Source organism: Bubalus bubalis, chromosome 2, assembly GCF_019923935.1.
Source record: "Bubalus bubalis isolate 160015118507 breed Murrah chromosome 2, NDDB_SH_1, whole genome shotgun sequence".
In the NCBI taxonomy this organism is placed as follows: domain Eukaryota; kingdom Metazoa; phylum Chordata; class Mammalia; order Artiodactyla; family Bovidae; genus Bubalus; species Bubalus bubalis.
In genome coordinates, this window is record NC_059158.1 from 20,815,189 (window position 1) to 20,830,000 (window position 14,812).

Genomic DNA, 14,812 nt, shown 5'->3' on the forward strand with positions numbered 1-14,812 from the left:
TGATTTCTACCTTAAAAAATACATATCTTTAAAATGTTTTCTATAACAGTAAGGGGTTTAACCCAAAACAGAGAGTTGTAGGCCTCATAAATTGCTTTTGGGAGGTAGCTTTGCAGAGAGGCAACTCTGGGCCCTGAAAACTGAATCATACCCATGCATTCTCAGCCTATCTTTAGTGTTCTGCTCATATAAATAATAATAGAATAACAACTTCCCCTCTTCTAAATCCCTATTATATGCTAAGCACATAACATGCTTAATCTCATTTAACCCTTGCACCACTACTCCAAAGAAGGTATTATTAACAATATTTCAATTTTAGAGATTTAACAAGTGAGGCTTGGAGATGGCCCAAGGCTTTGCCTCTTATTTTAGTGTTTTCTTAAATCCTCTTTCTTTTTTGCTCTGTCCCCTTCTGTAAACAGGTCATCAATGCATAGCATAATTTCTAAGTTGAAGACCACAAATCCACAGACCCTTCTCCTCTCTGGAACTTTTTTTTCCCCCAAAGTAAATACATCAGGGATGAGGAGGGAATGTGTTGGGGTGGAAGGGTGGGGGGAGGCAGGCTTTCCTGAGAGTACTTCCCCCTTCCTTCTCCTTTAACTTTTGCCAATGGGGCCACAACCAGCTTTCTCATTTGGTAGCAGAAGCTTGTTGGTGCCTTTTCCTCCAACATCAGAGGTCAGTATCTGGGACTGTTCTCACCCCTGAGAGAGCCAGCAGCCAGAGTCATTTTCTCTTTCCCGGGCTCCTTCCTCCCTAGTCCCAGGCCCTCTACTCTTCAAGCCCTTTAGCTCTCTTCAGCTCCCCTTTCCTGTTCTGTCTCCTCCAGCTTTTCTTCTTTCCTGCTCCTGCTTATTTCCCTGGTCTCCATCTCTGCCTCCATCACTGTATCTTTATTATCATTGCTAAAAGCAGATGTCAAATTATTGTATTTGAAAGAAGAGATTTTTTTTGACACAGTAGTTCCAAGACTTGTCTATTTATAATACATGAAACCCGTTAATGGGTACTATGCATCACAATTGCCTTCTCCTAAGACTCCCTTGGGGGTTTAGGGCCCATTTTCTGTTTTGTACAGACAAGATTGACTAACCTTAGGGTGGTAGGTGGATGTGTGCTGACGGCCGGGACTGAAAATCTACACTTGGCAGAAGGCAAGGAGGAAGCTTAAGGTGCAAATGATGCTTTCCAAGCTGAAAAGAATTGCTGGGAGGGCACAGGAGCACGGTGTCTCAACAACTCCTAGTTATTGCCTATTCTTTCATCTCTCCTAGGCTGAAGTTCCCGACAAACTCGAGCCCACCAGCATCTTGCTGCCCAGAAAGGTTGGAGATGACAGTCTTTCCAAACTCCTGCCTCCTGGGGTGTCTGCTCATTTTCATTCTCCTCCAGCTACCCAAGCTGGATTCTGGTAGGTCCGGAAACCATCAGACTTGTTCCCCAAAACCCTTTTAGGCTGGAAGGGGTTGGCAGGCCTACACTAGGAAATAAGTAGGAAGAGGGTTTGAGCTGAGTAGAGAAGGAGCTGAGAATTATCTTTCTGGGTGGAACTTTGTTTTAATGATGTCCTGCCGTTTTCTCTCAATTATAGGATAATTTCTAGCCTACAAGCTTGAAATTTCTCAGTAATTGTAAGCAATCCCATTTGGTTGTCCTTAGCGACTTCCCCAAGGGCCCAGATGGATTCCCCGGAGCTGTAGTGGGAAAGTGCCCTTCAGTGGGATCCTCATCTGTATCAGTCCTCAACTCCCACCTCCACATTCCGTCTGACCCTCTTGGTGTTTTGACAGCTCCCTTTGACGTGATCGGACCCCCGGAGCCCATCCTGGCGGTGGTGGGTGAAGATGCAGAGCTGCCCTGTCGTCTCTCCCCCAACGTGAGCGCCGAGGGCATGGAGCTGCGCTGGTTCCGGGAGAAGGTCTCGCCTGCGGTGTTCGTGAGCCGCGAAGGGCGAGAGCAGGAGGGCGAGGAGATGGCTGAATACCGGGGAAGAGTGTCGCTGGTGGAGGACCACATCGCCGAGGGCAGGGTCGCTGTGAGGATACAGGAGGTCAAAGCCTCTGATGATGGGGAGTACCGATGCTTTTTCAGGCAGGACGAAAACTACGAAGAGGCCATCGTGCATCTGAAGGTGGCTGGTGAGTGGACGGGTTTTGACTTTCTCCGGTGACTCCATGCGAGATAATATTTTCCTGTGGCTGTTACTTTGGAAACCATCAAACCTGTTCCCCAAATCCCTTTCAGGCTGGAAGGGATTGGCAGGACTAGAGTAGGAGATAAGTAGGAAGAGGGTTTGAGCTGAGTAGACAGGGAGCAGCGAATGATCTTTCTCCTTGGAACTTTGTTTCCATGATGTCCTGCTTTTTTCTCTCAATTATAGGATAATCATTTACCCATGTTAATAATTAAATAAGTGTAAGATGTAATGACTGTATAACATTCTCTTCTATTAGTGCATCATAATTTGCTTGGTCAAAGCCCAGAATTGAGCATTTAAGTTGTCACCATTTATAGTAAGGCTATAGTGAGCAATCCCAGTGCTTACTTTGTGGATTAGTACCCAAAGACTGATTTTGTGAGATTGTAGAGCATGGTGGCTTGTTAAGGGTCTTGACCTACCTAGAAAAGTTTTGGTTTTGTTTCTGTTTTTGCTTCAAGCCAGAATTCAGAGTGAAACTATAAGGAAATGGTACACACTGAGGAACAAAGTATATTTTGAGGTCTGCCTTTCCCACCTGGCACCAAGCAAATTTCTTTCTGAGCTACATTTCCTACTGTAAAACTGGGGGAGCACCTGCCGAGCAAGATTTTGCAAGAATGAGATTTAAAAAAAAAAAAAAATCAATATAGGAATTCCCTGGTGGTTCAGCGCTTCCAATGCAGGGGCATTGATCAGGGAACTATGATCCCCCTCATGCTTGGAATCTGAGAAACTGCTGTGTCAATTCTAAAAGCATTATATACTTGTAGAATATTGCTGTGCAATATATATTTCTTTTTATGCATATATTCAAATAAAGATGAAGTTTGAAAAATACATGGCTGAAATGTGGGTCCCTGTTTCATAACAGGATGTCCCACATGGTAGTATCATATATAACTCATCTTTCCTTTTTAAGGAAGTGTCTTAAAGACTGGTTAAAGTGTCTTAAAGACTGTCTTAAAGCCCTAGAGATTTGAGAGCATAAAGCTGTCAATGTTACCTTTTATGAATGATAGACACCTTTGAGAATCTGCTGAAAATGATGGCCCTTTTCGTGAAAAGAATACACATTCTCACATATATACACAACTTGGAATATGACTTTAAGCCAATAGTTGTTTCATCTCTGATAAGATGTCTTCTTTTATGGATACCTCAGTTCCTTTGTGTAGTAAAACATGGAGATGGGTCCCTCTCATTCCCAATTCCTCTGGGCTTCTCTTTCTCAAACTATATAGCCCTATGGTTATAAGGCTCCCAGAAGAGTGTCCACTAAAGGAGTAAGGCACCTTCTTTCTCCATAGCTCTGGGCTCTGATCCTCACATCAGTATGAAAGTTCAAGAGAGTGGAGAGATCCAGCTGGAGTGTACCTCAGTGGGATGGTACCCAGAGCCCCAAGTACAGTGGCGAACTCACAGGGGAGAAGAGTTTCCATCCATGTCAGAGTCCAGGAATCCTGATGAAGAAGGTTTGTTTACTGTGAGAGCTTCAGTGATCATCAGGGACACTTCTATGAAGAATGTGTCCTGCTGCATCCGGAACCTCCTTCTTGACCAGGAGAAAGAAGTAGAGGTTTCCATACCAGGTCAGTAAAACAGGTGCTGGGTTCCTTTTTGACACAGTTTCAAGGCAACATCACATGGGACATCTGCCCAGCTACAACCTCCTGGCAGACTTGTCTATTTTTCTCATCTTAAACTTTCCCCACCTAAACTCCTGCCCGCTGAGCCCCACCAACTTCACTAGAGATTCTGAAGGCATAAGTTTTATACCTAGATCTCACAGACATTCCAGATTTTCCATCTTAGAAGATATATCTTAGATAGGGAAGTCTTCCAGATTTTCTTAGGAGATATATCTTGGAAAAGCTTTGTCTCTGAAGGGTGTGGTCTTCCTGATTCAGAGCCTTCTGGATCTAGCTAAATCAGTTCTCTTTCCACCCTTACCTCCCCCTCCTCCCTATCCCATGCTAGAGCTCCAAGTTTCCAGAGTCTTCACACTCTACCTCTGGTTCAGCAAGGAACTTTTCCTTATTCTTGGGTCATTGAATACCCTTCTGTTGCACATAGAAGTGATATTTCCCCTTCCTTATTTACTTCCCTCATCCCCTTGGCTCCCATCCTGCATTGATGGCTAAGGAGAAATTTCCATGATAACATGAATCGGTCCATTATATTCTTTATTCCACAGGTCCTGTCCCCAAATGACTCTTCTTCATCTTCATTCCTCTCTTTCTCTGCTCTCTCTTACCTAAGACCAAAATTTATCTGAAAACCTCAGAGTGGTATTGGAGGGACTCTTTTGCCATGGGAGGAATGTGAGAGGTCCAGGTCATCCTCTCTCTAGCCCCCTTTGGAATCAAGAGAGGAGCTAGATTTGCTCTGAGTTTCTCAACAAATGTCCTTCTTGGGGATTTTGTTCTAGCCTCCTTATTCCCAAGGCTGACTCCCTGGATGGTGGCTGTGGCTGTCATCTTGGCGGTCCTAGGACTTCTCACAATTGGGTCCATATTTTTTACTTGGAGACTATACAAGGAAAGATCCAGACAGAGGAGGAATGAATTCAGCTCTAAAGGTAAGTCATAGAATCCCAGTCTACCTGTCAGGAGTGCTTCCACATGAGTTTGAACCCAAGTCCTTTAGACTCCCATTGGATGACTGCCAATGGGAGTCAAACTGCCAATCAATTATCTACTTGATTCTAGAATTCTAAAAATCAGAAGGGATTATAAAGCTCCTGAATTCAGTGGCACCCAATATGAAGAATAACAGAGTTTGGGTATAAGATGAGTCAAAAGCAATTCTAATTGAGATAATAGACCTGATGTTTATTCATTGTTAACCTTCAGACTCTATCCTTACTTTTAACTTGGTTTCTCAGTAATGATTAAATTTCTGATACCAAGTGAGTAGGAACTTCCTGCATATTTCTTAGAAAACAAAACAAAATCCTTGTTCTTCATTTGTTGATAATGCCTCAATAATCAGGTAGTCGTGAATTAAATAGTTTCTCCTTTATATGTTTCTCACACTGTTTTGTTCCCTCCCTCACACCCAGGCTAGATGGTCATTAAGGTATTTCTGTTTGTTTTCCAGAGAAACTCCTGGAAGAGCTCAGTAAGTTCTATGTCCTTTGTCTTTTTTCATCCACCGAGTTGTCTCTCTCTTACTATAAAACATGTCAATAACACTCTTTCCCTCTCCTCACCCTCTCTCACTACAGAATGGAAAAAGGCTACATTGCATGCAGGTCAGTGACTTTGAATATCTTAAGGGCTTTGAGGTGCTACCCTGCAGGTATTGAAAGTCCTCCAATACTTGGAAATAAAAACCACTAATATATAGAGGGGAAAGATGATGGCAAATGGCCTCAACATTATCCTTGAGGCACATAAAGGGCCCTTGGAAGATGGCTAGAAGGCAAGCCCCCTCTGACAGGGTCCCATGGGGTACTGGGGACAGTCAGTTGATACATCACCCTATGGCTGTGGATGGAAGAGGGGAAAAGAGACAGCTGAGCAGGCCAAGCAGTTCCTTTCCTGAGGAGATCTGTCAACTGCTAGAGCAGGTCTCCACTTCTTCAGAGAAGAAAGGATGGTTCTTTCAACCTGTGACATTCACTGATAATCAGACTCACTTTCTCTCTGTCTCTAGTGGATGTGACTCTGGATCCAGATACTGCCCACCCCCACCTCTTTCTGTATGAAGATTCAAAATCTGTCCGACTGGAAGATTCACGTCAGAAACTTCCTGAGAAACCAGAGAGATTTGACTCCTGGCCCTGTGTGATGGGTCGTGAGGCCTTCACCTCGGGGAGACATTACTGGGAGGTGGAGGTGGGAGACAGGACAGACTGGGCAATTGGGGTGTGTAGGGAGAATGTGATGAAGAAAGGATTTGACCCCATGACACCCGAGAATGGGTTCTGGGCTGTGGAGCTCTATGGAAATGGGTACTGGGCTCTCACACCACTGCGGACCCCTCTCCCACTGGCTGGACCCCCCCGCCGGGTTGGGGTCTTCCTTGACTATGAATCAGGAGACATCTTCTTCTACAACATGACTGATGGATCCCATATCTATACTTTCTCCAAGGCCTCTTTCTCTGGCCCCCTCCGGCCCTTCTTCTGCTTGTGGTCCTGTGGTAAAAAGCCCCTGACTATCTGCCCAATCGCTGATGGGCTTGAGGGAGTCATGGTAGTTGCTGATGCCAAGAACATTTCAAAGGAGATCCCACTGTCCCCCATGGGGGAGGACTCTGCCTCCGGGGATATAGAAACCCTCCATTCTAAACTAATCCCTCTCCAGCCCAGCCAAGGGGTGCCTTAAGAAATACTCCAGCTCAGCTCTTTCCCTCTACTCTAACCCCCTCTTCCACCACTCCCAGGGCTTCATCTGCCAGCTTTACTCAGCCCCTGTTTCTTCCTGTTGGGTAGGGATTAATTAATCTTGAGAAGGTTGTGTTGCTGCTGATAGAGTGTGAGGAATAGGCCCTTCCTAATCTGTTTCCGTAACAATAGTCAAGGGGCAGGGAGGTGACTCAGACTGCTTCTTGTGGTCTCCCATCCCAGAGGCCAAATCCTCTAGGGAGGGAATTGCAGTTTGGGGATCAAGATGGAGTTAGGTCGGCATGGAGTTATGACAGAAACATCTTGGTGTCCAGGATAGGGGTATATAGAGGAACAGGTTTTAAGTAAGCAGAAAACCCAAAGGGTTCTGGGAAGGGAAAACCGGTGGCTGAAATCCCATAAAGGAACTTGGAGGGCACATCAGGATAGAGGAAAATGAGGTGAACTCAGGCAGTGATAAACATCTGACTTGTCCCTAGAGTTTTAGGGCCCGTATCTCAGATTTTCTAAGTCATTCCTACAGGGTGGATCTGAGCAGTTGGTAAGGGGAGTAAAGAAGGTGAGGAGGTCAGATAGAATGAAAGAGGAGAGAATGTTAAACAAAATGCAAAGGGCTCTTTCCAACCTCACTTTGTTGATCCCATAAGTTGCTGGTTCTCTTCTTTCTTTTATCTAGAATCTCTTCACTTTAGAGGCATTTTCAGGCATCATCTTTCAGTGATATCACCACTTCATTGGCCATTGTCTCATGGCCAATGGCCACGTCTCACCAACATATGGTTTAAAACTGCTCAACCACACCTATAATTAGCTTTAACCACCATCCACTTCCATACTGAGCCACGAATCACTCTCTCTCCACCCAGTTTCCCTACGTGCTACTTCTCCTCAGGGTCCCATGAAAGCTGCATCATTGTGCTCAGCACAGCTAGATTGATTGCACTTGTTTGTATTTGCATTTTCCTGTATGTGTTTGTCTTGTCCAGGCTCCCACCTTCCATTTCCATTGGGTTTTCCAGGGTCAATGTTGCCCATGGTCTTAACCTAATAAATAAGTCTGTCTGATTGTTGAAAACAGCTTCTGCACCTCCCTTTCTTTATCCAACAAATGGAACTGACACAAAAACAGAGACAAGAAACCTGCATGGGAACTCAGTGGGTCAAAGCACTGTGGTTCTGTTTATCCAAGACCCATCCCCAGACCTGATGGCAGTAGGCTCACCAGGGCAGGCAGCACAGGGCCTCCTGTCCCAAGAAGGGCCAGCTACTTACAAAAAGGCCACAGTGCCAGTGGCTACCCACCCGTAGCCTCTGGAGGAAATATTTGGTGATGCCTCATAATTGGATAAACAAACAAACTTGGGTGATCCTCCTTTCCTTGCCCCTTCCTCAAGCTGTATTCAGCCTACCCTACATTGGGCTCCTGAGAGAAGACCACCATTTACCTCTGCTTTCAAAGTATTCATTTATGTTCAAATTGTACTTTTAGAAAGTAAAAGATTTTTTTTAAAGTCCAAGCTTCTTTAAAAAATACTTGAGAATCTTAAGTAGTTGTTTTGCCAGTTTAATGTACTATGCGTATCCTGAAATGTATATATAAAATCTTACCCTAAATAAATGGGGCTGCCACCAGAACCCCTCTCTGAGAGTAGAAAGAGAATTAGTCAGAGGTTTCAATTAGCTCTGCGACTGCCCTCACCTTCCTATTTCCTCATGATCTTCAAGGAAAATGGTTACCAAACACAGTATTGAGCTGGCAGTAGATTCTGAACTTATGTGATAAGCCTTGCAGCTCCCTTTCCACCGCAGCTCCCTTTCCATCTGGCACCAGATACCAGTGCCTGAAGGAGGAAATTAACAGTCTTGGTATCTCTGGCTTTATTTTCAAATCTTCCGAAAGAGAAGAAAGGTGGCCTTGCTGATGCTTCGTCAAAGCCTGTCTTAATGACCTGAAGCAGAATCAGTGATACTATGGTTTCAGAAGGTCCAGAAAGGCCTCTCCCACCAGTGCAAATAATTAACTGCAGTATTTCCAAGGCCTGACTTCCTTTTTAAACCAGAAACTAAAACCTTTCACCCACAGCTAAAGACCAGCCTTAAAAATGCAAATGCTCCTGAAATAATAGTAACAGGACTTCATTTCACATACCAAAAGCTAACTCTGGTCATCACATGTTTGAAAGGGTCTGCCTCTCTTTAAAAGAGACTCAGGCATTCACATTAAGAGAAAAATAACTGTGCAACTCCTATCATCACTAATCAACAACAGCTTTTCCGTGCCATCTCTCTGCATATCCCTATTCATCTGCTCCTTCTGCCTCCAAAGAACACTCAGGTCTCCTCAAATCGCCCTCTGGAAAACTCCGAATCGACTCTCAACTATACGCGCCTTTACTCTTGCCACTCACTTTAAAATTTAAAATAGAAATAGTCTTTTTCCTTGAATACATATGAAAGTTAATTTTAAAAAGTAAAAATGATCCCAAATCTCACTCAAATATAACCGATTAAAGCATCTCTGCCTGCAGTGCGGGAGACCTGGGTTCAATCCCTGGGTTGGAAAGATCCCCTAGAGAAGGAAATGGCAACCCACTCCAGTATTCTTGCCTGGAAAATCCCATGGACAGAGGAGCCTGGTGGGCTACAGTCCACGGGGTAGCAAAGAGTCGGACACGACTGAGCGACTTCACTTTCACTTTCACTTCTCCTTTAAAAAATAAAAAGAATCTGTATTGTTTAGTTCAAAGGACTTAAACTAAATACTTTTTGAGGAGTGTTTCAAACTAGTTGGAAAGTCTTTGAGGTACAGCTTTGCTGGGCATAAACACAGATGTACGAAAACCTTACGAATTAAGGGACGATAGAGTGACATACTTGTAGAAAGAGAAAGGCAGAACTGGTTTTAGTTTGATGGCTCCTTTTTGAGAGCAGCATAACATCCATTCAGAAAAGTCCACAAATCCTCAGGGTACAGCTAGAAAATTCAGATCAAGAAGCAGGACACTGGGACCCCCTCCCATGGGTCTCGAGGGTCTAGCGGACAGAAAGGAAAGGAGGGAGGACTTAATGAGCACCCGAGGGCTGGGCCCCAGCAAGCACCAGACTGAATAGCGTTAAGACTTCCCAGGAGCAGGTGTCAGTTTAAGTAAGGCAATTTCAGCAATATGGGTGCCATTATACAAACAAGAATTCTGTCGAGAGCGGAAAGAAATTTCCCTTACTCTTGGCTACCCAGCCGAGCGCCGCCCCGCCGGCTGCAGCCTGGAATCGAATCTGCGTTCATTCAGAAGACACTGCCTAGCGGCCCCCGCAACCCGACACTTGACTCCGCGTTTCCACTCGGGGTCGGTGTCAGGGCCGTACGTAAACTGGTGGTTGCCTTTTTTAATTGAAAAATTTCCGCATTCTCAGAAAAAGAGAAAAAGGGGAAAAAAGGGGACTATCGTTCATGTAGACACTGAAATAAAATTTGAGGGCAATCGTTTCATAGCAGGTCAGGATGGCCGAGCGGTCTAAGGCGCTGCGTTCAGGTCGCAGTCTCCCCTGGAGGCGTGGGTTCGAATCCCACTCCTGACATTGCCTACGTTTTTGAATCAGTCTAACGGTTGTGTGTATCATCAGCTTTCCCCCACGTTTCCCCTGTGGTTTAATCTGTTTTTCCTCTTTTCCTAAATAAATTATTCAAAATAAAAAAAATTTTAAATATTAAAGAAAAGAAATCAGCCAAGTTCTAAAATGAAAGCACTCTGTACCCAGAAGAGTACCCACAAGTTAAGATCTAGTCATTTTAATCCTCTTTCCCTGTCTCTAGCTGTCTGTCCCTCTCTCTCCTTTACATTCAAGGAGTTGAATAAAAGTTACTCCTTTCACTGATGTCTACAGGGCCATTCTTTTGTTTTATTTATTTATAGATTCCCTTTTAATTGCCTTTCTTCAATTTTATTTCTCATGTCCCACTCCCCCTTAAGAAATCATCGGAAAGATCATCCTTTTCTTTCTTGCTGTGTGTTTTTGTAGAACACATTTTTGGTTTCTCTATATACATTTTTAATTTATGTAAATGCCGCTGTGTCATATATCTCATTCTATTTTTACTTTGTCCCTTTTGGCCACAGTTTTTTTAGCAGATGTTGTGCATACACCTAGACCATATCTAGAACAATTACTTTCAATTACTGCGGGGAAGACCAGGGTTTGATCCTTTAGTGGGAAGGATCTGACCCCATAGAGATCCTCAGCAGCCCAGCTAGAGGCCCTACTCAATCCATAACTTTTAAATTCAAGTTCTACCCATACTGCTTTGGTAACTTATGATCTTCTAAAAAGAAAGTATGAAACAGTTGAGCTGTATCAGCTGTCAAGTCAAGTCCACCTGTGGTTTTCATGATGCCATAAATACATGCCTACCTGCCTACGGTCATCTCCAGACAAAGAAGAATTTCAGGATCTGCACACTCTGTTCTCTTACTGCTTCCACTTACCCAAACTGAGCATCCTCGTCCTCACCACACCCTGTCCCCTTTGCCTGGAGCACCTCTTCTACTTCTCTGTTTGAGAAGGTAACAGGCAGGAAGGCCAGGGGTCTCCAAAAGGAGGAAATAGGCTGCAAGTGTCAATTTTTTTTTTCTATTAAAATTCTGTGCTGCCTTGACAACACTGGTTCCACCTGAAATTAACTTTTCTCAAACCTTGAGTTAACCAATGTGTTTTTCTTATGGAAATGTTTTCTTAAGCTATGTTAATGAAACTATGTATTTGCTTTGGAATTTACCTTTCTTTAAAATGGTTCCACCTCAGACTAACTTTTTTTTTCTTTTCCCAAACCTTGGGCTGATAATAGCTCAACAAACCAGTATTCATATCAATTGTTTTATGGCTGCGGGATGACACACCTCGTGCCATCCTATCTCAAAAATGCATATTGTGGGAGAGGGGCCTGGTGAAACTCGGTCAGCCCTGAGGTGTCTCTCTTATCTGATTAATAGCTTTCTAACAGACCTAAAGCATGCCGCTATAGACTAGCAGGGTACTCTTTCTGCCCCCTTCTGATGTCTATGTCAGAAGCTTTCTCTACCTCTTTTATACTTTAATAAAACTTTATTACACAAAAGTTCTGCGCAATTAAGCCTCATCACTGGCTCCAGATTGAATTCCTCTCCTCTGGAGGCCAAGAATCCCAATGTCTTTCACGGCTCAACAACAACCTTTCATCTCCAGCCCACTTTCTTGTCTGGATCTCGCCTACATCTCCTCCATGCTCAGTCTGGCTATCACTCCTTCCAGGAAGTCTTCCCCCACCGTCTATCTCCACTCAGTCTGAGCTGAGTATCAAAGTGTGGTCTACTGTACCCTCCACTCCAATGGGGTTATAGCTCACTATGCTGTAATTGCCATTGAACTGTTTGATTCACCCTTCCATCAGCCTCTTTAGGACAAAACTCATGACCGAAGTAAGACTAGCATGGTGCCTGCCACATGATAAGCACTTGGTAGATAAACAAGTATTTAACTGTAAACCATTTTCACTTGTATATGTAAATCACTTTCACAATGGATACATGGAGAGTTAGGAAGATTTTTAGACTTTAGGAGAGATGGCTAAATTCTTCACCTGGAATATTCCATAGCTTCCATAGCCAGTAACATTATCTCAATGGTACAGATCAGGCAATCTATTGAGGGCCACTTGGCTGGAAGCATCCTCGTAAAGGTATTCCTGGAGCCTGATGGAGCAGAAGGGTGAAGGTTAAGGTAGATTTGGTAACAGAATTAAGGAGTGATCTAGTGTTGACATCTCTACAGTGACCCAGCTGGCCTTACCATTTGAGGTCTGTAATCTGGGCCTGGGAAAAAGGCTTTGTTGTGCAGAATATAGAAGCATATGAAAAAGACAGTCTGTCTCTTGATGAAATAAAATTTGTATATTAAAGTAGGACAGAAAAATTAAACATAAAATTCTTCTTGTGTGTTTGTTTGGACCTCCTCCCTCCTTAATGTGCAGTGTGCACATTAACCAGAGCACCTCAAAGATAGAAGTGACTGCTCCACCATAAAGATCATTTTTTCCCTCTTTCCTTTTCTTAAAAGAATAGCATTCTTTACCAATTTTGTAGGGAGTATGGTAACTGTATGCTTGCTTTGTATGTGCTTCTATGGACTAGGTGTAACCTTGGTGAACTTCACATAAAATATCAGCATGTCATGTTAATGTACTATCTTGTTGATGTACTATCCTTTGTCTCGAAAATGCAAATGACTGTTCCTTCAACTTCTAACAAGTAGAACAGTTGTCAGAGTTTTCTGAGGATCTGTCTCCTGGTTACAATCCTCAGTTTAGCTCAAATAAAATTCCCTTTTTTTTCTTCTTAAGTTGATTATTTATTGAATTTTCATTGACACTTCCATTGCTCTGCGATGTCTATAAGGAAAAGTGGGGAATTAAGCTGCAGAGTGAGTGGAGAAAGTCTCCATAGAAGTAGAATTGTTTTCTGAACTGTTTTTCAAAGTGTTGGGACATTTTGTTTCTGCAGATAGAACAGAAGATCATATTTCAACTGTTGACCATCTACACAAAATCATGTGCTCTGAAGGTAAAAGTCAGGTTGGTAAGACTTTCTGGGCCAGTTGGTAGAGGGGTTGGTCTTGGGAGATGAGCAAGTGGGTAACAGTTACAATGAACTTTGTTTCCCTGACCTTGAGTTTCTATATAAAGGGGCCAAATTATGAGCAAAACACTAGACTTCTTTTCCACTTCTCATATTTCCTTCCTCTCTCTTATAGAGTTTGGAAGAAGGCACCCTAGACCCTCCTGGACTGCTTCTTCAAGTCAGCCTGGATGCTAACAGCTTCAGGTGAGTCTGTTCTAGTGGGATGTCCACCCTGTGGGTATACAATCAAAAGGATGCTTCTCCTGATAACTTCTTTCTGAAATCACTGTGAGGAGTATGTTCCTCTTTGATTTTCCTTTCCAAAAAAACTCTGAGCACAAGTCCACCTTTTAAAATAGCCATTTACAACTCATGTTATATGGTTGGATTTTAGTGGTTGGTATGAATTGAGATGCTGCAGCATTCTCTAAGGTTAAAGAAAAATAAGATCATGGCATCTGGTCTCATCACTTCTTGGCAAATAGAAGGGGGGAAAGTGGAAGCAGTGACATTTTATTTTCTTGGCCTCCAAAATCACTGCAGATGGTGACTACAGTCATGAAATTAAAAGACACTTGTTCCTTGGAAGGAAGGCTATGACAAACCTAGACAGTGTATTAAAAAGCAGAGACATCACTTCACTGACAATGGTTCATAAGGTCAAAACTATAATTTTTTCAGTAATCAAGTACAGACTTGATAGTTGGACCATGAAGAAGGCTCAGCGCAAAAGAATTGATTCTTTCAAATGGTGGTGCTGGAGAAGACTCTTGAGAGTCCCTTGGACAGCAGAGATCAAACCAGTCAGTCCTAAAGGAAATCAACCATGAATATTCATTGGAAGTACTGCTGCTGAAGCTGAAGCTTCAATACTTTGGCCACCTGATGCCAAGAGCCAACTTACTGGAAAAGACCCTGATGCTGGGAAAGACTGAAGGCAAAAGGAGGGGACGGCAGAGGATGAGATGGTTACATAGCATCACTAACCCAATGGACATGAATTTGAGCAAATTTGAGATAGTGAAAGACAGAAAAGCCTGGCGGGCGACAGCCCATGGACTCGAGTCGAGTCAGACACGACTTACCGACTGAAAAACAACAAGCCTTCTTAAACATTTATCAATCATTCCAGAGGCTGATCTTGATTAAAATATTGCCTGTAGGTTGTGAAAGTAGATTATGAAATCCCAATTATTTGAGATTTCACCAGGGAAAAGAATAGAATGACTAGAGATTATTATGCCGCTTGTAGTTTAAATCTGGTTCCTTTGCCTTAGGCTTTCCCTGTCTCCTTTGGTACTTGCTAAAAAAAATATTACATGAAAACTTAAGAAAGGTAGAAATTCTTCTGAAAGAAAAACAAATTTATCTTGGTCTCTTCTTTTTCTTTTTTTGTAAACAATAAAACCGTCCCCACTCTCAGGGACACATTAAGCACTTTCGTGAAACCCCATAGGGAAAATTTACACTTTAAGTTGATTGAGTTTTTCATCTCTCAGTATCTTTTGCGGGCAGAAAACCACAAAAGGCCCCGCTGGGATTCGAACCCAGGATCTCCTGTTTACTAGACAGGCGCTTTAACCAGCTAAGCCACGGAGCCAACACGCT

At 43.3% G+C, this 14,812-nt stretch overlaps 1 protein-coding gene and 2 non-coding genes across 7 annotated transcripts; 2 read left to right on the forward strand and 1 right to left on the reverse strand.

Annotated features, from left to right (window-relative positions):
• Positions 1–540: 540 nt before the first annotated feature.
• On the forward strand, positions 541–7,634 carry BTN1A1 (butyrophilin subfamily 1 member A1). 5 transcript variants are annotated; one of them, XM_045162014.1, is made up of 8 exons: positions 541–684; positions 1,281–1,417; positions 1,666–2,144; positions 3,514–3,795; positions 4,635–4,784; positions 5,306–5,326; positions 5,433–5,459; positions 5,864–7,634. In XM_045162014.1, the coding sequence occupies exons 1-8, from the start codon at positions 616–618 to the stop codon at positions 6,535–6,537; spliced, it is 1,839 nt and encodes a 612-aa protein (XP_045017949.1). In that variant the 5' UTR covers positions 541–615; the 3' UTR covers positions 6,538–7,634.
• Positions 7,635–10,050: 2,416 nt separating this feature from the next.
• TRNAL-CAG lies at positions 10,051–10,133 on the forward strand. Its single transcript has one exon. It is a non-coding gene; the product is annotated as a tRNA-Leu (tRNA).
• A 4,597-nt stretch (positions 10,134–14,730) lies between these two features.
• Positions 14,731–14,804, reverse strand: TRNAT-AGU. The gene has a single exon. It is a non-coding gene; the product is annotated as a tRNA-Thr (tRNA).
• Positions 14,805–14,812: the final 8 nt, after the last annotated feature.

What these genes read in the sequence shown, in the direction of transcription:
- BTN1A1 (XM_045162014.1), top strand. Translation starts at nt 616, where the DNA reads ATGGGGCCACAACCAGCTTTCTCATTTGGTAGCAGAAGCTTGTTGGTG. An exon ending in GCTACCCAAGCTGGATTCTG is followed by an intron (nt 1,418 to 1,665) that starts GTAGGTCCGGAA and finishes GGTTGTCCTTAG; the next exon opens with CGACTTCCCCAAGGGCCCAG. An exon ending in AGTAGAGGTTTCCATACCAG is followed by an intron (nt 3,796 to 4,634) that starts GTCAGTAAAACA and finishes ATTTTGTTCTAG; the next exon opens with CCTCCTTATTCCCAAGGCTG.